The sequence below is a fragment of the Acipenser ruthenus genome, chromosome 8 (genome assembly GCF_902713425.1).
Source record: "Acipenser ruthenus chromosome 8, fAciRut3.2 maternal haplotype, whole genome shotgun sequence".
Lineage (NCBI taxonomy): Eukaryota > Metazoa > Chordata > Actinopteri > Acipenseriformes > Acipenseridae > Acipenser > Acipenser ruthenus.
In genome coordinates this window covers 44,749,119-44,775,502 of record NC_081196.1, presented here as the reverse complement: position 1 = coordinate 44,775,502, position 26,384 = coordinate 44,749,119, and the positions used below count along the sequence as shown (strand labels likewise).

Here is a 26,384-nt window from a genome sequence, read left to right as displayed (position 1 = left end):
TTATTATTATTATTTATTATTATTATGCAAACTAAAGAAGAGGTTTCAGGCAAATTCATGCCAAAAAAAAAAAAAACACCCTACCTTTTTTGTTACAAAAACTACTGTGACATATAGTTACTAAAATAATCAGGTGCCAGTTCAGATCTCTGGCACCTAATCATGGTAGTAGTTCTAATAAACGAGATACGTGACAAGTGAATCCATTCACCCCGCTTTGGCTGAAAACAGGTCCCTGATTTACTTGATTCAGTTGCTTGGCACTAAAATCTAGCAGAAAGCAGAAACTTTGTAATTGACCTTAACTTTATTTCAGTAAATTAGAAATTGACTTCTTGATTCTAATAGTTTACATAAACTCATTTTTCGGTTTCATGTTTTCAAGCCATTGATGTTACCTAAAAATAAGGGCTTAAACTGGAATGTGGGTTCAGGTTTCCAGGAGGGCATTTTGAATCATTGAGTCAACTTATCCTTACCTGTTAAAAATGAGCAGGTAAACTGAGATTTAGGAACAGTCTTGTAGAGGTGTTTCTACAGGTATAATTACATTATTATCGGGGTGGTTTCACAGCCACCAATTGACACAAATCTTGGACTACCTTACTTAATTTAACATTTTGTAGTCGCCTCCACTACCTGTATATCTCTGTCAGATGATTTCATCCCTGTGAAGGATAACAAGGAAATGAAGAAGACATATGCCTTGCTGGAAAATAGGAATAGATTTTGTTTGCTGACAGTAATGAGAATGTTTTAAGATTTAAAACGCCACATTCCATTCAGACATTTCCAGTAGTGTTACAGTAAACAGCCTCATTGTACGTTAGCATTCAGGCACAACAAAACAATGTTAAATATAATGGAACAGAAGTCTAGTACTTAACTAACTTTAGCTTTTAAAGCCCCTCATACTTGGAACACATTGCCTTGATTTGCTGAAACTCTAATTGAAGATTACTCAGTTTTAAAATGTACCCCTTGTAGATTAGATGCAATTACACACACACAAAACAATTTAAATTACTTTTTATAGTTTACAGAAAAATAAGAAGTCCAATGATTTTTAATAAATGTATTAACTTCATTCACTTGACACATTTAAAAGTGGAATTAAGCATGTTTTATTTATTGAATTATGTAAAAATCCACAGGCATGGAATACTTAGTTGGTTTGCTCATGAACAGTTTTTTTTTTTCCTGGTTGCTGTGCTTTTCTTCCTTGTAGGTTGTGTTTAACATACAATTTTCCAAACCTTTGATTATACGATATCATCATTCCGAGAGGATTCACTTGCAACATAGTTCAACAATAATCCAGACACCAAGAAAGGCACGCAAATTGGGCCCATCACGTGCTGGTGTCAGACATAGACGTCTCTAACATCATATCACTTTCATACATCTCAAACTCTAAGGTTTCATTAAGTCTGGGAGCAGCCTCTATCGATTTCTCTGGATTTGGAGAAGTCTCCAAGGCCATGATGCCACTCTCCTCCAGTGGCTGTGTTCTGAGCTCATTGGCATCCACTGGGTTTGTCAGCATTTTCATTAGTGCTGGAGTACTCTGAGTGTTTTGTAACTTGTCCTTGATGTCTGTTCCTAAAACAAGTTAATGCATTTTTTAAAACAGTCACAGTATATTGAATATTAAAGTGGCCCCCAGAATACACTACAATGTCATACTAGAAAGCAGCTAGATTACTTTCAGGCTTTTTAAATGATGCTTCAAGACAACCATGTCAAATTGGCTTATATTTTCCAACAAAGCTTCACAGAAATTTATTGTTGACTACATAATTACACCATTTACATTAGAAAAAAAGCCCCAATCTAGCAAATTACAGAAGAACTACAGTTCTGGCATAAAATGGGTAACATACCTATATATGCATCTGCATCTCCAATGTACATTTCAATGCAGTGTCCTAGCATTGTTACAGAAAATGTGTCATCTCTTCTGAGACCAAGGGCCTGCATTTAAAAAAAGAAGTTGCAATTTATTTATTCGTGTTGGTTAAACACTTACATGAACATAGATACTGTAGATATAATATATAATAGTATACAACTTGAATTTTTATTTTTTCACTTATTTATTTTCAACCACATGAAAAACAGACCACAGACAACTCCTGGTAAATTACATTAATAGCAGTTCACAAATCAGCTGACAGACAAGATTGAGTTTATCATAGTCATACATCTTGAATCAGGTGTTACGCACCACAGTTAAAGCTGTACCAAAAGGTGTTCCTGGAAAAGGAATGTATTTAAGGCTATTACAAGTAAACTTGCAAGAAAATGTTTTGCTTTTGATTGTAATGAGGGTGGCGGTGTATATAAAACAGTGCAAAATCTTACTGTGTGGAAATAGTCAATAGCACTCTCAAAGTCGCCCATAAGACTGTAGACATATCCAATAGCAGAATACGTGGAAGCATGCTGGGGAATCAGCACAAGGGCCTGTCGGTGGTACTCCAGTGCTTGGTCATATTTCCTACAGAAGCAACAAAGTCTTTCAGTAAAATAGAGAGAACCAAGCAACGCTGCTTTTTTTGCAGGCTAGTATTTACCAGGCAAAATAGTTGAATCATGGAAGCAGTAATTGGACATTTTGCCACCTTCCATGGTACTTGAAATTAGAGCTTTTTCTACATCTAGTCCACAGCTTATTTGTTCATTGTACATGAAGAGCTGCATAATTAATTACAGGAACATCTGCATCTCCTCTCCTACTCCTTTTAAAACCATCAATCCAGTTTAAACCTGTACATACGACAACAGTACACTAATTATACCATATTAGAACCAAGAATCGTGGTGTGCAATACCAAACAATACGTTTCCATGGAAACAATGAGGTAGCTGTTCGAGTTGGGGATTTAGCTACAAAGAATGAAGTCCTATTTATCTACACTCATGGAGAGCACAAAGGGACAATGTGATCTTCTCCTGCAAGAGGAGAGATTAGTTTAGTATCCATGCCCACCTGCCCCCCTTCTCCTTTTGAGTTTTATAAAAAGATGAACAAAATTGAGTTTTATAAAAAGGTGAACAAAATTGAGTTTTATAAAAAGGTGAACAAAATTGAGTTTTATAAAAAGGTGAACACATTTAACTCGTGACAAAAATTTTCAACACAAACAAATGCTGCAAAATATATTTCAGGTGGACAATGATGGGCACAGCATTCGTAGTTACAATCTTTATTTTAGAAAGGCTATCCTATAAAACAACGTGAGGTTCTCTTGTGTGACAGTGATATTCGTTAAACAGACTGCCCCAATCTTGTTACGGCTTCATACTGCAAAGGATGAATAAGGAAGAAACATCACCTTCCTATTGTACTGGGCCGGCACCTTTCTGCATGTTGTAACCCACACTAGAAGGTCTGTCGTGCCAGCTTATGCTAGTCATCTCATGCAAATTTTACACTTCTGGGAAAACACTTGAAACCTGTTGGACCGGGTATTACTCGCTCGGAGCTGTGTCTGATACCTATACTGTTACAGTAAATAGTTTGGATTCCGTGATCTTATCACACTTAGGCATTGTTATCACAACTCGTAGCAGCCCAATTGAAAGTCATAAAAGACAATGCTATTGGAAAAACAAATGACTCCACATCATATGCTGTGGCAAAATGATATTATTTAACACAAAGTTACTTATTTTTTGGTGAGCTCTACTTCGGGTGAATTTGTTTGATATATTTCATTTTTCCCGGTATTGTATCATAGCTAGATTTGTTGGTTGGTTGTTTGTTGTTACCTGTTTATTAACTTGACAAAGAAAGGACTCCAATTGCAATGGTAGCCAACATGATTATAAATATGTTAAAATTACCAAGTCTATTCTGATGCCTGGAAGGGAGTGTATGATTGGGAAACTTCAAATTACATTTGATCTAGTCCCACCAGGCTGCCTGCATAAAATAGTATACAATTAAATGTTTACTTACTTAAGTTTCCGACATACATGACCAAGGTTATTTAACAGAGGCTCCCATTTATCAACAGTCACCTGCCCAAAAAAAAAAAAAAAAAAAAAAAAGAAAAGCGGTCATTTATTTTACCTACCAAGTGTGATCCCAAAAAAGCAACAGTATGTGTCTATAAAACAGTTAATTATTACTTTAGCATGCCAAGCTACCAAGGTATTTTTATATATATATATATATATATATATATATATAAATATAATCAATACAATGTTAAGGGAATACAATGCACCAGTTATGGACATGGTCTGCTAACTTGGATAATTTGTGTAGCTAGTTAAGTAACCTCCTTCATATTTCTGAAATGCAACTAACAATTTTGGCAGAGATTTAGTACAACACAAGGACACCAATTAGAATGCACAATAACGAACTAGGTGGTAATATCATAGTAGTACCATTCATATTGTATAGTATAATGCACAAAGATAGGTATAGCACTGGTAACAGTACTACTATTTATTATTATTACCCAAAGCAAGAGAGAACATGTGCAAATCAGACAACAAGGTGCAGGTTGTACGGCAAAAAAGGACCATTACCTAAACAAATAACTTTTCAATACATATTCAATTAGGCACACCAACAACAATCTCTGCAGTAAAAGGCTCTTGAATTAGTCTCCACTATCCAACCTCTTTTGATTGAAGAGGACTGAAGTAGATGTAAAATAACCTATTTTGGTAACAAGGCAACTATGGAAAAAAGTCACAAGTCTGAAGGAGGAAACATTTTCTAAAAACAGGAAAACCATTTATGGTCAACCTTTTTAATTTCAAACAAAACATTGTATTTATTTTTAAAAGGCTTTTGAAGACTACACCTATTAGGTTGTGATGTTAATGCATTTAAAACCTAGGAAGCTGCCATAGCCATAAAAATAAAATTTGAGCTATTAGCTACATTGAAAAAAGCAGACAATCATGACTTAGATCCACTGTATGTATTTGTAAAAAATTAAGATGGAGGGAGAGCCAACTTCCTCCATATCAGGGCTCCAGACAAACATTTTGCCTTCTGAGCCAGTGGCTCCTAGGACAAAACCAATTGGTTGCCAAATTAAATTGCTGGGTGACACTTCAGGAGCAAATTGGTTGCTTCATATTTAACTGCTTCAAATGCAACTTGCCAAGACATTAAAGTGATACTAAAACAGTAACTTAATAGCTGTATTCACTTGTTTGTTGCCTCATTCTGATGAACGGTTAATCTATGCAGCAGTTGACTGCAATGGTCTCAGCGAGTTTGTTCTGCTTTTTACGATATTAAATACACCACAGTAAGCCCATTGTCATATATTATATATATATATATATATATATATATATATTTTTTTTTTTTACTGCAATCAAGTAAGCTGCAGTACATTTCATTTCACTTCTTGGTAGCAACAGCCTTGCCAGTGACGCTGTCCTCAGCACGCTACGATTTGACTTAATGTTGGCTTACTGAAATAACTTTCAGCTTGATACAGTAACCTTTGCACTTCCTTTTTTGTTTCATTATTGAGCTTTTTGCTGCATCACAGCCCTTCATTAAAATAATTACTTATTTGAAGTTTTCGGGGCATTTTGTTAATGGCACGTGTGCAACACATACACCTTAAGTATATTTTAATTTTTTGCTGTTCTTGTTCTAAATTTCTTGAAATGTAACGGTTCATTTTAAGTTACATTTTTATACAAACGGTACTCACCATCACAACTGTTCAATGAAACTGCTGGTATTTTGCTGGTATTAATACAACACTTCTCTGCACTTGCAAGCATTTGTATTTGATCAAATTGTTACCGTCCTACTCGCACTTTAGGTTTATTAAAACATGCAAGTTTTATTTTTTTATACAGACTGTTCATAAAAATAGACAGATGACTTTAATTGGAGGGGCAGCATTTCTGTATTACAGGCGTCAGACGCCTCACCACAAAACAGTTGCAAAAATGTTTGTCGCATTTGTGACCATGTTAGTTGCAGTCTGGAGCCCTGCATATATGCCCAGATTCTGAAACTCAAAAACAATGATTGAGGCTTGATCTGAAAAGTTTTGGTAGCTCACAATGACAAATGGAAGTTAGCAGTTGCCAGGAAACTATGATGCAGTTTGTTTGTGTTTGAGAGAACTGGTTATTTCTCTTGGGGAAAGCCCACTACTGTAACAATTCAGTACATTCATTTAAATGACACTGTTCCAAAAACAGGTTTCACATACAATTAGATTTTGGAACAAAAGGAGACTGAATGACTGAGTGGTTTACTGATGCAGTTGTAAATGTGGCACTGCACTAAACATGGGGATATGCAACCAAGGCAGCAACAAACTGATGTTGTGAAGTTTCTTTTCATTGTACAGTATTATAGGCAACAATTGTATTTACCTCGCTTCCAATAGCTTTTATTTTCTCCATTGCATCAAGAAACCATTTCTCTGCCGTCTTCCAACTAAAACAGTATAGACAATTGGAAACAGTTATCACAGATATATCAACACAATCAATGAATAGCCAAGATATACCAAATTTCTGTCAAGGCAGATGACCTGCGTTTATAAATATACTTTTGCAGTCTTTTCAAAATAGAATATAAACAAATAATCAGTCACTCACACAAACTATTAGAGTCAATGTGAGGGTCAATCTTTTGCAGGCTTTGACCAGAGTGAGTTACATTATAACCACATAAACAGAAGTTAAGGTATATACTGTAGGGAAAGATTCATTAAAAGTTCTTTACACAAAAAAAGGGCAACTATAAAATCTTACAAAAGTAACAAACAACTTAATTTAACAACTCAGAATTGTGTCTAAGTTGCATTTTAACATAGTGATAAGTTTATGAGAGGTTCTGTGGAATTAGTTTAGTGCCAGAAGATTTCGATTTGATCAAGTGCCAGTCTTACTTACTCTCCGTTCTGGAAAGCCACCACTCCAACTTCGTGCATGACAAACGGATCCTCCGGGGCGATACTGAGTGCCTGGCTAAAAAACCTCTCCGCCAGCTTAGAGTTATTTGTCAAACCATATTCAAGACCAATGTATAACATTGGAAGATGACATCTATGAACAACCAAAAAATGACAATTCACTAAGTGATTACTGAAGCTAATTAACCTTGACTTTGTTCAACTTGTCTTGATAGATAGAGATAGAAAGATAGATATATAGATAGATAGATAGGATAGATACAGGGTAAAACTAACTCAAATAGACAAATGTTTGTGCTAGTGCCTTCTTTACTGTCCTCAATAACAAGTGTATGTAACAACTGTACCTTCTCTACATTTGTAGTGCATAAGTACTCAAATTCACACCCCTAGTAGGCCAAGAATTAATAGTAATAACAGTCAAAACAAGTAATACTTAACTATTATTATTATTGACTGTATGTGGATCAGGGGGAAACTAGCCTTTGGCTAATTAGTTATAACACGTGACAAATTTGAATGATGCAAATGATATAAAACACTAAGAAAATGTTACATCACCACTGTAATGGTTCTAAACATTCCTTGTCAAAAAACACTTGTGCCTTTTTGACCGATTGATCTACGAAGTTAGCACCCCCAAAATAAAACTATGCCTAAATGTCAGACTGTGAATCTTGCCCGTATTTTACATTCGCTACAGAAACAGGGAGCAAGGATTAAAGAACGGCCACCCTTTGCAATGGTTTGGTAAAGAAAGAAGTGATGTCAGCACTTTTATAGCGTACTGTATGCAGCCTGTCGCTGGTCAGGAAAAAATTATAAATAAAACGAAAACTAATTTACTGTAGGCTGCACATTTTATTTCTTCTTCTAAACATGTGGAATCACTGGAGAAACACAATGGGAAGGGAATTCAAAAGCTGTTGGGAGAAAGTTATGAAGAACTTTCATAACCAAGAATATTAAGCAAACAGCACTAGAAAGCAACATTTTAAAATGTTCCAGCAGAGAACAATAACAATAAAACCAGCATTGAGGGATTGGTTAACATACCCTTTCATTAGCTGTGCAGCTGTGAAGTAGGCTGCCATGGCCTGGTCATGTTCACTTTCTACTGCAAATGAGTGACCATAAGCAATCCATGCAGGTCCATAGGTCCTCTCTAGAGTGGTGGCTTTGCTGAAAAGGAATGCTCTTGAAAGTAAACAACATTTCAATGGAACAAAAACTTAAAGTAGTAAATGGTTGGTGCATTTATATACCTGAGATATCTCCTTGCATGTTCATTTTTGTGACCGACCATAAGGTAATAACATCCTACTGCAAACCAGGACACCTGGGCAAAAGAACAGCTTTAAAAGTCACACGCAGTATTAAAAAAATCTATTTATACAGACATGAATGTCATACAGACAGCAATTATACAATACTAGTATTTTCTCTCTTATACAGGGTGATATGAAAGTTTACGTTTGTGAGATGGTGCGTTGATGTGATACTTTCTAATCACCCTATATATATATATATATATATATATATATATATATATATATATTTTTTATAAATCACACACACACAAGGAAATAAGATTATGCTGGCAAAATAATGTTACTATTTTACTTCCTGTATTTAATACACAGGATTTTCAGAAGTAGTGATACTTAATTTAACAATTATTTGTCACAACTTTTGAAAAATGAAATTTACTTACTGGGCTATTTGGGTACAAATCCACCAATTTATGTGAAAGATAAAACAGTTCTGTGGGGGGGGGGGGGGGGGGGAGAGAGAAAAAAAGCGGCGTGGATATTTCTTCAGGGGATCTGAACTGGTCGCAATATACTCTGATATTATATTACCACTTAGGAAATTTGGACACTCATATATTAAAGGTAGTATAGTTCTGAAACAATACGATTTAGCAGGAAATTCAAGAAATGTCTTCAAATTATATATTTTGTTCATTTTTTGACATACCTATTTCGCTTCACAATTTCAAATTCAGATGTTTAACACATTTCCTAAGCGGTAATAAGAGTAACATGCAATTTGCAAAGAGATAGGAGGGTGTCAATTACCACTAATGCAAATGCAGTTCTTAGGTAGTTTATTATTATTATTATTTATTTCTTAGCAGACGCCCTTATCCAGGGCGACTTACAATCGTAAGCAAATACATTTCAAGTGCAGCACAATAGTATGTCTGACCTGTTCTACAGCATACAGATAAAGGCAAGAGTAGACATGCAATGGTAAAGATACAACCTAAATACACATTCTTTTTTTTTTTTTTTAGTACACCATCTTATCAGTAGGCACATTTCTTTTGCTCATTTGCTTTCTACTAAATGTAATACTAATGTGCACAGTATAACCTTTGTTCCGTTACTGCTGGGGCTTTGCATATTTACAAAAAAAAAAAAAAAAAACACTTTATAAAGAAGGCTTGGTTGTTACACAATGGATGGGAAGTTGACTAAGCAGCCAAATAGAATCTTACCATTTGCTTTGCTGAGTTCTACCAGTGTTCCTATATGCACAGGTAGACAATTTGCATGAAAAGGATCTTTTTCCATTACCCTGGGAAAGAAAAGCAAGTTACTTTATTATAAACCAGCACATTGCTGTACCACAAATTAACCAAACTATTTAGATTAACAATTGAATAAATAAATGACGTAAGTTTCTACATTTTTATGGTCTGAAAACTAAAACAAGCATCAGACTGTGGGTATGCTTGAGTGGTCACATCACTTAAAAAGGGCACTAAGTGTATACTTACGTTGATGTGAGTTTGTAGCACATTTTAAAATCACAGTTATAATAATGTCTCTCTGCTAAAGACACAACAACATCCAAGTTTTCCTGAAGACCATCAATTGTGTCCGTAACCACGGTTTCACTGGGTTTGTTATACTGTGAGAGGAAGAAAAAAGAAGTGGTTGGTTCCAAAGCAACTTTGCAAAGCCCATCCAATTTAAACGGCTATAGAAGATACTTGAGAACAAATATATGCACTACTTGAGAACTCTTACACAATGGTCTGTTGTTGTACAAGCAAATATGAATGGGCTTATAGTATACTTTATTTAACAATGATATTAGAGCAAGGTAGTTCATTTAGTTTCCTTTTCCCCCCTCTCTTAGAAATGGAGTAGATTAAAAGGAACATAAACAGAACAAATGAAACATTATCCATTCTACGCAGATGCATAACAGTCACTTTTCCCCCCCGGATTTAATGTAAATATTGAATTTGTCTAAATACATAAATGTTAAGCCCTCTGCACACAGCCCGACTCAAGCCGTCCCGACTCATCTCACCTGAGTATGCACAGATTCGGCGATCAGTTGTGCTCAGTTTTGGTTTGACGTAACAATTGAGTTTTTCCCGACTGGGTGTCGCACACTGCTAAGACCGAATTACTGACCACAACTAGATACTGATGATTACTATGTAGGCAAATTTAATTAATACTGCCCAGTACACATTTTTGTATTAACTAAGTCCAACACAGCAACCCTCATATTACGCATGGCATCGTATGCGGATTAGACGGTGGAGACACATTTACACCGTGCAAACATTTCAGGCAGCGCTTGACTTTTTGTTTTTTATAAATGTAGTCGTTGCCAGTTATTTTTTTTATTATTTTCTCCCAATTTGGAATGGCCAATTATTTTATTATGCTCAGCTTACCGCTACCACCCCTGCGCTGACTCGGGAGGGCGAAGACGAACACAGGCTGTCCTCCGAAGCGTGTGCCGTCAGCCGACCACTTTTTTTCACACTGCGGACTCACCATGCAGCCGCCCAAGAGCTACAGCGTCGGAGGACAACGCAGCTCTCGGGCAGCTTACAGGCAAGCCCGCAGGCGCCCGGCCAGACTACAGGGGTCGCTGGTGCGCGGTGAGCTGATGACACCCTGGCCGACCTAACCCTCCCCACCCCGGGCGGCGCTCGGCCAATTGAGCGCCGCGCCCTGGAAGCTCCCGTCCTCGGTTGGCAAAGGAATAGCCTGGACTCGAACCGGCGACGTCCAGACTATAGAGCGCATCCTGCACTCCACGTGGAGTGCCTTTACTGGATGAGCCACTCGGGAGCCCCCAGCGTTTGACTTTTTGTATAGTTTGTCTACTACACTTTAGCCTGTGGTAAATAAAATCCAACCTGTCGATTTATTTGACTTTGGCGTTTTTTTCTCCGCGTGTGGATCTAGGGGCTTGTGATTTGTGACCTATTGGAGATTGACGCACAGGTTACTTTTGTTTTAGCGCAGTAAGAAAATAGGCTGCCAGTAGATTGATAATAAAAAGATAAATTGATAATTTACCTTTGATTAGTATACACCTAAAAAAAAAAAACTATTCAAATGTGCACATATCTGGTATTTTTTAATTAAGGACACTCAGAACAATTCAAGACGAATGATGTATTTTTACTTGTGGAACTAAAGCTGTCAATATTCCACTATCTTGTATGACAAGTTACATAACAAACTAAGTCACTTAAACCTGCTTCACCATTGGTTGACACCCTTATGACTAATCTGTCTCAGTCAGTCTTGGTCGGCAACCGCCGCACACAGACAGACTGATCACATCTGAACGAAACTGCGTCTGAAAAAGATTCAACATGTTCAATCTTCAAATTTGAAGACATCCCGACTGAAATCTGCATAATCTTGGTTTTAAGGGCATGCAGACTGCTACGATTCATCCAGACTCTAAGACCAGTTGAGATGAGTCAGGACGGCTTGAGTCGGGCTGTGTGCGGCGGGCTTAAACACATTCTTAAGTTCTGAAATGTGTACGTTGTTTTTTGGCATTGTATGCAGAGGCGGGGAAGTAGAGAGATTGGCTCTCGGAGTGGAAGGGCAGATCTGCAGCATACAATGCCAAATCAAGCTTCAATGGATGGGGGCATTTGCATGTTAGCTTCAGATTTAGCTAGAATAAATATTTATTTTGTGAAAACCCAGATTTATAATTTCAGATTTAAGTGCTGAACAATAATGTTTCAGATGTATCTGTTTGAAAATCGGCAAGTAAAAAAAAAAATTAAACATGTATTTTTTCATGGATTTATTTGCTAGAAATGTTGCTAAATGTTGACTCGCCAAGTGTAAAAAAAAATTTATAGACCGATTATAAAATGTTTAATTTGTTGTGCACATTTGACATTTATAAATTGTATCTGGAAGTACAAATTTCAAAACTTAATGTGTTTTTTGACATTTATGTATTTAGTGAAATCTGGACTTAATGGTTAAATATAGTTTTTTTATTATTACACTATGTAACACAATTTTTGTTCCTGGGTAGTAAGTGTTATTTCCTAATTGCTTATGCCTCAAAAGTATAGAAAATGGCTATTATTCCCCACAAACTTTGCTTTTGTGACCAGGACAGTGATATTTTGAAATTTACCTATTTCCAATGAGAAAACGGGCGAATTTGTGTCTTTTCGTTCACATAAAGTCAGAAAAAAACATATGAATCCAAATTAACATGTATTTATACTAAAGTAATACAAAAATGACTACAAAAGATTTAGAAGTGAGTAGTTTTTCGAGATTTACGATTATACTGTAAATCACTTTCACGAATCAGCCCCCAAATGTAGTCTCCCATCATGTTCTCGTTATACTGTCCTTGGTAGCGGCGTTCAAAGTCCAGCATATCCCGGTGGAAGCGCTCGCCTTGCTCCTCCGAGTACGCTCCCATGTTCTCCTTGAATTTATCAAGATGAGCATCAAGGATATGGACTTTGAGGGACATCCTACAGCCCATTGTGCCGTAGTTCTTCACCAGAGTCTCAACCAGCTCCACATAGTTTTCGGCCTTGTGATTGCCCAGGAAGCCCCGAACCACTGCGACAAAGCTGTTCCAAGCCGCTTTCTCCTTACTAGTGAGCTTCTTGGGGAATTCATTGCACTCCAGGATCTTCTTTATCTGTGGTCCGACGAAGACACCGGCTTTGACCTTTGCCTCAGACAGCTTAGGGAAGAAGTCTTGAAGATGCTTGAAGGCTGCTGACTCCTTATCTAGAGCTCTGACAAATTGTTTCATAAGGCCCAATTTGATGTGCAGTGGTGGCATCAGTACCTTCCAGGGGTCCACCAGTGGCTCCCACTTGACGTTGTTCCTCCCCACAGAGAACTCGGTCCACTTGGAAGGGTCCACCATGCAGAAGTAGCAGTTGCTTGAGTGGTCAGTGGGTTCCTGCCAAATTCTTGGGATAGCGAACTTCATGGCTCTCTTTTCCCCTCTGTACCATCCTACAAAAATACATTTATTTCACCCATGACTAATGTGTAAGAGATTCTCGCAACATTTTTCATATATGATATATTTTTTCAATAACATTGAAAATTGTAAAACATTTTAAAATTAAAAACTTACAATTTTAAAAATTAACAAATTTTATAACATAAAATTCCGAGCAACAATTGTCCATCTTACCTTCCAGAGTTTTTTTGCAGTACTCGCAGGTGAAATGAGGTGCCCAGGGTTTGTTTTGATCCCCGACAGGCATGCCGAAATATGCCTTGTAGGCCTCACACATCTTAGCAGATGCTTCCACGGAGTACTTTTTCGCTCTTGTCTTGATAAATTGGCCGCAGACATAGCAAAATGCGTCTGCTGGATGCTTGCAGCCTCTTGATGACATCTCAGAAAAATGCAGATATGTATCCACTTAGGCAGCTGGAACTAAACTGAACTGGTGGGCTTAAGGCCCCTGTATTTATACAGCAGTGTGGAGTAGTGGTTAGGGCTCTGGACTCTTGACCGGAGGGTTGTGGGTTCAATCCCTGGTAGGGGACACTGCTGCTGTACCCTTGAGCAAGGTACTTTACCTAGATTGCTCCAGTAAAAACCCAACTGTATAAATGGGTAATTGTATGTAAAAATAATGTGATATCTTGTAACAATTGTAAGTCGCCCTGGATAAGGGCGTCTGCTAAGAAATAAATAATAATAATAATACTATTTATATCACTGGAAAGTTCTAGAAGTTACTCCAAGTTTACTCAGCACTGAATCTATCTGGAATGTTCTGGAAAATAGGTAAATTTCAAAATATCACTGTCTTGGTCACAAAAGCAAAGTTTGTGGGGAATAATAGCCATTTTCTATACTTTTGAGGCATAAGCAATTAGGAAATAACACTTACTACCCAGAAACCAAAAAAAAAATAATTGTTACACAGTGTTATTATTTTTTATTTTTTACATTAAATCCGTAATTACATTAAAACTAAAACGTTAAATTCCAACGTTAAGTTCTAACATTTCAGTATGTGTGTCAGTTGGGGGGGCGCACAACAAAATGTATGCTAAGAAAAGGGGGCAGCATATAAAAGTTTGTGTACCACTGGTCTACAGCACTCTTAGTGGAGCCACTTGCCTTTTTCAGTTTGTTTTCAAATAGAAAATGGAGCAGGTCTTGTTCTTCTTCTGTACACTGTTGGCTTAGAGGTAGGGAATCAAGAAATTCTTTTTCTGCAGGAACACACACACACAAAAATCCACTAATAAATCTTTCATTTCTGTGAACAAAGCATCGCTGTTAGCATAGCCTCATTGAAGTAATATGCAGTTGTGAAAAGGACTATCATTGATATATCCAGAGATTAAAAACAATGTGGCACAGAAACAGCTCATTTTAACTGACCACCACCTGTAATGGAACTTTGTACAAACTATAAAAACCCAATGAGTCAGTGAAGGGGTTAATTTGGCCAAAACTGGTAATAAAAGCAAGAATCAAATACAGCTGTGTATCAAATTAGACATTAAAATACTGTACTGTTTCTATACAGCTGTAACTTAGTCACATGACCTCAATATAGCAGCCGTGTTTCATGGTGAGAAATGCATTTAGCATAAAGGGTTCATAAGAACCTGGAAATATGAAGTCAGCACCTCAAATGGTTTCTGAGATACAAGGTTTTGACACTGTGGTGGCAGTAGCTTTGCAAACCAGAAAAAGGTTGTTTTTTTCTTATACCACACCCACTATGGAACTTTACCTAGAGAACCACAGAATACGTCTTTGTACCTAGTATGAAAGCAGTATGTCAAAGCGTTAGGTCTTTATCATCTGGAAACCAAACAGGCACAATATGTCAGCCGCAGTGCGCAGGTCAAAATGAACAGTGTCAGTAAATTTTGCCCACAGAGCTTCCATAATTGAAAAAAATGAAGTAGCCAACATATATGATTCATGTGGTATTGAAGAGTTGTGTTTGCAGCAGCGGGTTTGCAAACACACACAAACCTCCATACAGGTATGCATAATAATAATAATAATAATAATAATAATAACAATAATAATAATTCATTTTCCTACCTTCTTGGGCACTCAACATGTGATGTGATGTTAAAAGGTCGAATGCTTCAAAGCAGTAAACGTCTAGCTTCAAGGCCTCTTTGTAGCTGGAGGTTGCCAGGGGTCTGTTGTCCATGGCATCATAGATCTTCCCCCGTAAAAGGCAAATTGAGCTCTTGATCTGGATGAAGACATCACAGGGAGTCACAAACAACCTATTTTTACATGTTTCTGATAAAATAGCAAAACAAACTTCCACATTGTCTCTGAATTTCACTCGGCGGGTGTAGAAGGTCAGCAATGAAATGTTTTTCTGACCATCAAACAGGATAAACATTTCAAAGAATCGTGATTTTTTTTTTCCCAATAAAATATTTGAGAACTCTAAAGTAAGAGCCATTACATAAAAAAAAAGAAATAAAATGACAAACAGAATACTGTTTTATACTATATTTTGAGATAGATCTGTCAAAGAAAATTATGGGATTGCCATTAGTCTGATCAAAAACCTACCATATGGTTACACACTTACCCTATGTCTGTACTGTTTATGGGAAACTTTTTTTACATTCTGGATTTTAATTCAGAAAAAAAAAGATATTTCAAGTCATCACAAATAACTAGGGGTCTACCTAAATCGCGATTTCACAGAAATCAGGAAATTGAGGGGTCACCGCGAAATTCACCTCCTTTACGGGCCAATACATACCGGACAAGTACGGAGAGATAAAAAATAAACTGTGTTTAAATGAACTACTGCACAACGCAAGCGATGCAAACTATGTATCTTTCTTATATTAGATAGGCTTTTTTTTTCCTTCCCCATTCTGTGTGCATTGCACTTAGGCAAAAAAAAAAAATAAATAAAAAATAACGTCCTTAGACAAATAACATTTACAAAAAAAATACTCCAAGGGCTCTCGAGTGGTGCTCCGCCTGTAGTGCAGGATGCGCCCTATAGCCTGGAGGTTGCCGGGTCAAGTCCAGGCTATTCCACTGCCAACGACTGAAGCCTTCTTGTTTACTGTTCGAATGACAACAATGTTTTAATCAGCCTATCGGTGCGTCTGTACTGGCTTTTCTGTGACCTGTACTGTACAGTAGGGGGTGGGACAAAGTCAGTGCTGCATTGTTTTGATTTAGGTTGCTAAAATCTAGTTTTCATCATTAGAGGTAAAATAACAGAAATTGGCAAGAAAAGCAAAGTATATTTCAGCTGATGATCGTGTCAAGATACTACCCAAAGAATCTGTACATGCAGATGGAGGTAATTGTTTTGCACATCTTGTAATGTGTCTTTGGAGAAAATATGATCGATTGCTATTTAGCTTCTGAATCACACATTAAAATGAAACGCTACCAGAGGCTGCTGAACAGAACGTAAAATAAACAGTTTTCAGAATACAAACTGGAAAGTCAGCGCAGACAAAAAATATTCCTGTCGGTTGTAGTCAAGTTAATCAGTACTACAGGTACAACCTAGCACAGCCACCTCGCTTCTAACAACCTGCTGCTTACTTTAAGCGCAGTTAGAATTTTAGACCCGAATAGGCATGTTTTCTTTTTTTGACTCGGTACTAATAAAATAAATTATTGGATGGGACAAATAACATGACAACGAATGTGCTGCATATATTGCCTTTATTAAAGAATGCCAGATGCCCTTGGGTAACAAAGTTTTGGGAATGTTTCTAAATTGGTTTCTACATCTATATAACTTGGCAAATCTTTGCCTTACACTTCCAACTAATTCAGTGGATGCAGACGTGCAGTCTCAATGTATGGGCAAGTCCACATAAGGCTGAGAATGTCGGCTGCAACTGCTGGGGGATGCTGCATGCTTGCATTTAACAAATGACAGCACTCTGTTTTAGTAAGGAAGCAAGTACCACTATTTTTAGGCTTTTATAGTGCTCTGAAATATTGTCATTTTAGGTTTATTTAATGTTTAAAAAAGGTCTGCGAAATGTCTGCAAAATCCTAATTTTATTCCATAACCTACCCTTGAAAAATACGTAAATTTACTGCGATTTAAGTAGACCCCTACAAATAACCTAATAGACTTCACTTGACTTGTAAGGCAAAGAAACAGCAAAAAGGGATTTTACCAGAATTTAATTAGCCAGTAAAAACCTGGGGGGAAAAAAGCCACTAAATTTACAACGACATTTTTGTTAAATCGAGCACCGATTAACAAAAACAATGCTCTCTTTTGATAGGGCTGTAATCAGGCACCATATTCGTGCAATTTGTGTTCCGCTTTATAACAAGAACACAAGTTCTGCTATACTTTGGATCAAGTTAAAAGGTCACATTGCGTTCTGGAACAAATAAATAAATATAATGTTTAGGCAGTTAGTATTCAACACCAGAGTTGGTTTAGCTGAAATCTATCTAGTCACAGCCATGGGGAAATACATATTAGAGTAACATCCAAAGCAATACAAAATATAACACTACCACAATGACCAGGGTTTATCACTTACTGAAGAGGTAGACATTCCCCAGTCTTTAGCATAATCTTTGATACCATTGTCCTCCTTTGGGCTCTTGTCCAGTAGCCTTTTATTAATAGGTTCTTCCATGTCAAGGATATCAAGGGCTTGCTGGTACTCTTTCGCAGCATACTGAAAAAAACAAAGCATGTTAAAAGTATAAGAATTTGTACACAATTAATAACTTTCACAAAATTATTCACAAAACAAAAACAGAGCTTATGAAGCTAGCTAATGAGATCCAGCTATCTCCATGGCCTACCACCAGCACTGCTTGGAATCTGTCCAGCCAATCAAGAGTGCCTTGTTCACCCAAGGCATTATAAATATTTTAGATTTGATTCCTTTGTATCCAGTTTACACTAGCCACTTTTAAACCGACAGATGGCTTAGGTGAACGCAGCCATCCCAGGTCCAGCTGTCCTCAAAAGTGGCCTGCTTCAGAGTGGGCTCTGCGATAGCTTTGGTCTGGTTTTTGCTGTACTGTGAATGCAGCGGTTTGCCACATTTGCCAGTGGTAGGCAACATAACGTCATCGGGCACGCACTGAAGGATAGGGGCTATGTGCGCGCATATGGGGCCCGAGACAACCTAGGTCTGTGCTTAAGTGTAAACAGGTAGCTCAAAGGAGAAGAATCTTTTAATCTGATCGAACCTAAGCCAGTTCAGGTCCGAGTCGTAAGTGTAAACACACTATTAGTGTACATGTCTGAAGGTGGTTTACATGATGGCGATAAAACAAAAAATATTAAAGTGAAAAGGCAACAAAGTACATTTGCACCCATGTCTTTTCTCTGTTAAACTGAACATCCATTGTGATTACTGTACACAATACATTTTAGAACAACCCACAAAGTGACAGCTATTGAATTCGGCAAAAACAAAAGGAAGAGATATTTTACAAAAAACATTTTTGAAATTCAGAACCTATACATGTACGTTTGAAAAAAACAGATATGCAAAACAATTCTCCTATATTATGTTACGTAGTTCCCTTTTCCAACAGACAAATTATGTTTATTGGCATCATAGTGAGAATGACTGGCTGGCACCTCACCACATACAGTAATACAATGCGCTTTCTATTTTTTCTTTCCCTTTTCTGCTATTGCCTCTTCAGCTTTATTTAGACCGTCTTCCCTCTTCCTGCTTGATTTTATGATTATATTTTCACCTCTTCCCTATTTAGAGGGATTGTTGCAAATGTTTATCCTTTCATTTTAGGACAATCTTTCTGTTTTCTTATTTTTAGTTTTTACTCCTATAATGTGTTGCATTCCTCTCTCATGAACTGAAACTCAAAACTAAATAACAGTTCTATACAGTGTGTCATACATATTTAGTTAGAAATTAGACTCATATATAGCCTAAATAAAAGTGAAAATGAACTTCGACACAGTTGGTCAATTGCAACTAACTTCAGAATGTAGTTCCGGCAGTAAGTGGGCAGGGCTGGAAAGTAAGAGAAGTGCTGCATTCCTGTGCTGCAGATTTCAAATATAATTTGAAAGCTCTACTATTTAATCAGTTTTCTTCATTCTATATTAGTGTATGATTCTAATAGTACACTTCATGTGAAAATGAATAAGCGCATTTTACGGTACGTTTTGATATAAAACATATTTTGAAAGATGATATTAAGTTACCGTCACCACTGAAGAGAGTGCAATATAGATGTCAATTAAATTTCTAGAACATTCAACGCAAAAATACTCAGTATCTGAAGTTGAAAAGAAAAAAAATTGCAGAAATGAGAGAAACGGTCCTAATTCTCCAATTCAAGAACTATGTTTCTTTCCAGTACTAGTCGATGAAATCCAGCAGACAGGCTTTTTGCAAAAAAAAAATAATTTACGTGTAACCTTAACCTTTTAATCATGTAACCTCTTTGTTTAATACGTTGCAAATACACATCAAATGTTTCTAGTTATACGAGTAACAAGACAGTATACAGGTAGTGGACAAACAAATGGAAACACCTGGGTAAATGAGGGACACCAAGTATATTGAAAGCAAGGGCTTCCACACAGGTGTGACTCATGCGTTAAGCAAATAACATGCCAGCATGCTTAGGGTCATGTATAAAAATGCTAGACAGGCCTGGTTGCCTATAATTATGGCTAGAATGGCTGCAAGAGGAGACCTCAGTGACTTTGAAATAGGGGTGATTGTTGGGGAGCGTTTGGCAGGAGCTTCAGTGACCAAGACAGCTCAACTTGCTGATGTTTCACGAGCATCGGTGTCTAAGGTGATGTCGGCATGGAACTCCGAGGGAAAGACATCATCAGCAAAGGGCAACAGTGGGCGGAAGCGCATACTCCAGGATCGTGATATCCGTGCATTAATTCGAAGTGCAAGGCAAAACAGGCGAGCAACTGCAGATTTCAACTGCAAATTTCAACCTGGGGCGCGAGCAGCCCGTTTCATCAAAAACGTTCCACCGAGAACTCTACAGAGCGGGATACTATAGTGGCCCTATTAAGTGGCTTCACATTGGTGTTCCATTTTTTTGTCCACTACCTGTAGCTCTTCGTCTAAAGCAAGGGTTGGCAAACTTCTAACCCTGAGGGCCAGATCAGGGTATGGAAATTGTATGGCGGGCTATTAGAACACCATTTATAGCCCCTTTCACACTGGTATAATAATAATAACAATTTGATTTGTAAAACACAAGAGCTTGTTATGTTGCACATTGCAGAAGTGACATTTACTACATATGCTGGCAAAACTATTTAGCTCTAAAGTGAAGCAAGGATCATTATGCAGTTTTGCTGTTTATAGACTGAAGTTGGAACAAGAGATGTTAAAAGACAGGTAGTGTTTTGAAAAATTAACATTAAAAACACCAAGCCTACTTAATTATAAATAAATCGTAATAATGCATGAAAAAAAAAGAGGGAACAGAATAGGGCTGTAACAAAGGGTGCTCAGTTTTTGAAATTAAAATTATTAGTGTTTCATACTTATACTACCATGGCACTTCTCTTGTACGGAAGCAAAACAAATCGCTACAGGTACCCAACCAAAGGTCCCTTTGTTCTAATGTAGTTCACTACTTTCACTGCAGTGCTAAGAACGTGATCCATATCCAGATCATTTTTACAAAGCACATCCTGATGTATAATGCAGTGATGAACAATAAGTTCTTGCTCAGGGTTTACCTCACCACCTCCTCGATTCTTTCCGAGTCCTACATTTTTCTCAGTTAAATTTGGCGATCCATCTGTAGTCATGGTTGCCAGCAACCCTCACAAACAAGTCCTCTCCCGTTCATAGGTTCCACAGACAAAAATTCCGCTGCGATGTCAAATTTATCGTTAATTCCTCTCACGAAAATCAGGAGCAGTGCTGTGTCCTTGACTGAGCTTTCTCGTTTAACCGAGAGGTCAAGTCTTATTATTATTATTATTTATTTCTTAGCAGACGCCCTTATCCAGGGCGACTTACAATTGTTACAAGATATCACATTATTTTTACATACAGTTACCCATTTATACAGTTGGGTTTTTACTGGAGCAATCTAGGTAAAGTACCTTGCTCAAGGGTACAGCAGCAGCGTCCCCTACCAGGGATTGAACCCACAACCCTCCGCTTCATCAATAACTTTGATACAGCGACAAACAGTTCTTCTTGACAAACTAATATTCTCAAACTTATTCCTGGATTCAGGACACAGGATGCCAGAAGCATCGACCATGCATTCTTTCAAAAACTCACCTTCAGAAAAGGGCTTATTTTGTTTAGCTATCTTGAATGCCAGAACATAACTTACCATAACAGCGAGTTGCTCAGCTTTCCTTGCCTGTTCCTCAGTTGCAAAGTTGCTGTCGTAATTACGATGTTTCGTTGTAAAAACAGTTCCAATTGTATTCCGCAAAGGATTTGGTAGATTCAACTTTTAAAATGTTTTTTTTGTTTTGTATTACATTTATGCACATCGACTTACAAAAACAGCACGCCCTCCCTATATTACTATTAATTAATACTTTTTACTTGCTTCTCCTTCCTTCATATCCGTGGTCCTATCTATATCTTTACATAACCAGAAGTTACTTAGTTTCAGATATACCGCTGTTTTTGGAGGTTAATCGCTAAACTGTGAAGGGTGAATGGCGAGTCTCTTTAGAATTGGGTATGATAAATTATGTGGTCCTTTCCTTGACATTTCTCACCGATTATTCTGGTAGCCATGAAAGAGAGTAGTCACTCAATGAAGCAACTTTTTGTTTTTGAAAAAGCCTGCTTCTTTGACGGCCAGTGAGGAATGTGAGCATGGACATCATGTTTCAAAAGCAAAAAGTCAGAAATATGACGAAAAACATATTGAGCTGAGGTTTACATATGTTGGATCCGTGACTAACCCGCAACCGCAATGTTCTTTGTGGCGAAATACTTGCTCATGAAAATTATGAAGCCTTCAAAAATGTGCCGTCATTTAGAAACCAAGCATCCTTCCCTGCAGGACAAACCAATTGATTTTTTCCAGAGGAAATGAGCAAATCAACAGGATGTCATTTTCAAGCAAGCAGTGTGAATACTTAAGCTCTCCGTGCGTCCTACATGGTTGCTTAAGGACAGCACAAAGCGGTAAGCCCCACACCATTGCTTGAATCACTATAGCGCCACGTGATCCTGACATGGCAACCATTACGCTGGGACCTGATTCTGTAAATTATAGACCCCTTTCAAACGATTCGGTTGCACGGCGCATTCATGAAATGGCTGCTAATGTTCGTGAACAGCTTTACATGAAAAGTGAAAAAGTGACTTTTTTGCTCTCCAACTCGATGAATCAAGTGATGTGTCAGGGTTTGCACAGCTCTTAGCTTTTGTAAGATACATTTGTGATGGCTCTTTGCAGGATGATGTATTGTTTTGTCATCTACTTTCAGGTCGAGCTACTGGAAAGCATTCATGACATTTTGAGGCAGTTAAAGATGCAGGGAGTGGTGTATTTGGTGTATATGTATTGATGGTGCCAGAGCTATGACGGGAAGAGCAGTGATCTAGTGACTCGAATTTAGCATACTGCACACAATACTACTTTGTCAATTTTGTTTTTTTTTCATCTATGCAGCTGGCCCCTTTCTCTACAAAACTCTTTCTTTGAAAGCAAGATTTCTTGCTGGAAATATCTACAGTATGACCAGCACTCCTTGCTGCATATAGTTCTCAGGGGATGGTTTGTTTGAATCAATTTTCTACTGTACAAAACACAGTTTTTATTTAAAACTAGGATTGACAATATAACCTGTGTGTTAAGGCTGGACATTATACAGTTTAATTGTAATGGCTTAAACAAACAAACAAATAAATACTTACATGACATCTTGCAGCAAGATACTGACAAGCTAAATGGAACTGGAAAACACAGAAACATTTGAGCATTAAAATGTATTAGCCTTTACAATGTTACACATTAATAATGTTAAAGCAGAACCAAATTTAAGCCATGCAATATTGGTTGCACAAGAGACTGGTGTACCAAAACTCCTAGATTACACACGTAAGACCTTTTTATTTGATAGACTTAAGCACTAGAAAGAAAACACTGTGAACAAGTAAACCTTCTGATAATTATGATATTAATACAGCAATATAGGATTACAGGTGGCATTGAGTCCATTATCAAAGAATAATTACAGAACATTTAAAGTCAAGGGGATTCAGAGGCATCATGAACCAAGGTGTTCATGGTTTAGTGCTGCATAGCTAAACATTCCCCGTTATATTTCAATCTGTGCAGTTTGCTTCAGTGAGAAAAGTAGGAACAACAACAAAAAGCAAGTCAAATCTATTACTGAAAATGAAGTGAAAGGTACAACTTACCTTATCTAGTTTTCGTGACCGAAGAGCATGTGAAGCGCTATGATACTGTGATGTGAGATAAAGGCACTGCGCTAGCCAGTAAACATCTTGGGGATCCTCTATACAGAGAGCGTACAGTCAATACTGTGCTTGTTACTACATGTAACACATGCATTATATGCTGAATTAACGATACAGATAACAACCAACCTATCTTTCTTCTTGAACTAAACTTTGCTTAATGGGGATAACTAATGAAATAATCTCCAAGTTGCCTGCGTTCACTTCCATTCTCTATGTAGGGCTCATATGCATAATTTTGAAAGCATTGTGTCACAGCAAATACACACTGTGTGCTGCACCCCAGTATCCTGAGGTGGGCCCGGCAAACTGCAGTGGACAAACCAGGAGAGCCAGTCAACCGTCCAGCACGACCCCACAGAGATTGTTTAATGTCAAGTAATGAATAGGTGGTGTAAAAAGACAGGGAGAATTACACTCTTGAAGTGCATGTGCTATAGTCTAACAATAAATAAAGGCTAACATAATATCTAACTCCCCCCACCCCCCAAAAATCTGTCTCGAACTTGTATTATCCCACGTGTGCAGTCAGGATAGGAGTCACACCTATCGGGCATAAGTACTACCAATTAGAAGTTACCGAACTCATGTGTGTCGTACAGTAAAAACAGGCATATATGTTGGTGACAATCAAATACTAAACTGTAATACTAGGATACTATTAGGGTACTACCCCCACCCCAAAAAATAATACTAATAAAGCTTACCATGAGACAGCGACGCAACTTTGTCTGCCCAAAATAGGGCACTCTGATATTGTTGCTGTAAAATAAAAAAAATAAAAAATATGCTGCATCATTTCAACCTTAACAAATACAAAAAAGCCCTGCACTGGGTTACTTCAAGAGGACAGTACCACGTTTGCAAAATAAAGGATACCATGTGACACCTGAAAACCAGAACACAAACACATATGCCACAGCTCATTAACGTCAGTCTTCTGAATAAGAAATGCGTATCAATTCAGAATGTAGGGTGATTCCCCCCCTTTGCAAAAAATTAAAACAGAAAGATACGGAGTAACACTGAGGCCTATTGCAACATAAATTAAATATCGTACATACATGTTCTGACTGGGCTTGTATTAATATATAACTAAAAACATTCACAGAAATCAATAAAGTACACTTCCAAACTCCAGGTACTTATTTATTTATTTTTATTTATATTTGTCATACACTACAACCCCCCATTTTAATGTCATCTATGATAAAAAGTTACCTGATCGATATACTGACGAACGCGTTTCCGCAATCTCTCCAGGTTCATGTTAATAACTCCGATTAGCAAGTGAAACCTCACAAACTGTCCATGCTAAAGAGAACAAACTAATCCAATATTATTTTTGTTCTGCTTTAATTGAAATCACAATCACAGCCCCAAGCCCGCCGCTTCTATAAACCTGTGGTGTTACACTTATATTTGTCCTCCCGGAAACGGATGTTCCTTACAGAACCAACAAAATGCCGTGGACACAGGTCTCTTTCACTCCCCGGCAAATCAGTAGACATTTGATGTAGTGGCTGGCTGTTTAAACAAGTCATTGTTTGTTGCTGCCACCTACTGTATATTTTAGAAGTAAACTTAACAAAAATTATGTTTAAGACTAAATGATAAATATATTAAATATTTAAAGAGACTACAAAGCCTTCTAACACTCATGTGGTGTTGGGTGTGCCCCTCCACCACTGAAAAGAATACATTAATTTCTAAAATTAAAAGAGGTAAACGTTCAAATCTAAAGCATTTAATCTTGTAGTTTTCTAAATGTCTCATCATGTTTTAAGGAATTTGTTTGGAAGAACGTTTTATTTTCTCAACACAAAAACAATATTGTAGCGAACCCGCTGGGTCTTTATTAGGTGCATGTCAGGATCACACAACAACTGCACAGAGCTCTTAATCACTGTGAATGTTTACTTTTCAACAAACAAGTGTATGCATGTCTAAGGGATAACTTAATTATAAACATCCTCAAAATACTACTTTTCATTACAACATAATTGACTATAATGAGTTATTTATTATGTCCTAACTTATTCAAGCCCACATACAGTTCTTTGCACAGTGTAAAAGCTACCTGTGCTGTTGAACACAATCTCCTGATCCATGACGTATTTTCTCACCTCTATAATTTATAGTCTTAGAGGGAGAAGAGAGTGCTAATTAAGAACTGAGGTTTGCGTGTTCAAAGAATAATTGTTAATGCACGAGGGAACTTGACAGATGTTACCTTTTTTAAGCCAAGTCACCCACTTATTTTAGTTTTAGTTCCATATTACTGTACGTAAACACAGGAGTACAATAAGCACTGGTTTTATACAACATAGTAAGAGAGTAACAAATAAATAAGCACATTCTTACTAGTACTGTAACTATGTTCATCTTTTAATTTTATAAGCACGTTTGCCATATACTGCCTATTTTGTCATGTATTTTAAGGGTAATCCAATCCTACTGACTAGCTAAGATTTTTGTAAAAACCCTCTCCGATTATGTTGAAAAAGCTGAGAATATATATAGCACCTTCCTGACCCTCAACACAAAACACACACACAGGCCCTGATCAGAACTGATCTTGGACTAAATAACTAAATTACTTACTCTGTAACCTGGAAAGGTACTTGCTAGCTATGTAACAAACTGCAGCAGTATAAAAGACAGCTCAGATGGACCCTTATTGGGGATAGCACACAATACAGAATGCTGACAAACTGCATTCTGACATAGCAAATGTAAT

The 26,384-nt window shown here is 37.3% G+C and overlaps 2 protein-coding genes across 3 annotated transcripts; both read right to left on the bottom strand.

The window, feature by feature from the left end:
- Window positions 1-1,100: 1,100 nt before the first annotated feature.
- On the bottom strand, window positions 1,101-25,134 carry LOC117406958 (cell division cycle protein 16 homolog). Of its 2 annotated transcripts, XM_034011437.3 has the most exons (18): window positions 24,866-25,134; window positions 24,352-24,406; window positions 23,585-23,682; window positions 23,078-23,116; window positions 17,747-17,887; window positions 15,282-15,441; window positions 14,337-14,431; window positions 9,709-9,842; window positions 9,427-9,506; window positions 8,638-8,687; window positions 8,189-8,262; window positions 7,980-8,105; window positions 6,904-7,056; window positions 6,379-6,442; window positions 3,965-4,026; window positions 2,365-2,500; window positions 1,884-1,974; window positions 1,101-1,602 (listed from the first exon to the last, which is right to left on the bottom strand). In XM_034011437.3, the coding sequence occupies exons 1-18, from the start codon at window positions 24,911-24,913 to the stop codon at window positions 1,352-1,354; spliced, it is 1,857 nt and encodes a 618-aa protein (XP_033867328.1). In that variant the 5' UTR covers window positions 24,914-25,134; the 3' UTR covers window positions 1,101-1,351. The 2 variants fall into 2 exon arrangements, with proteins under 2 accessions (XP_033867328.1, XP_058885045.1); XM_059029062.1 differs by lacking the exon at window positions 24,866-25,134 and having other exon boundaries at window positions 23,585-23,680.
- Window positions 9,851-14,329, bottom strand: LOC131737782 (uncharacterized). Its single transcript, XM_059029063.1, has 2 exons — window positions 13,392-14,329; window positions 9,851-13,207 (listed from the first exon to the last, which is right to left on the bottom strand). The coding sequence occupies exons 1-2, from the start codon at window positions 13,597-13,599 to the stop codon at window positions 12,480-12,482; spliced, it is 936 nt and encodes a 311-aa protein (XP_058885046.1). The 5' UTR covers window positions 13,600-14,329; the 3' UTR covers window positions 9,851-12,479.
- Window positions 25,135-26,384: the final 1,250 nt, after the last annotated feature.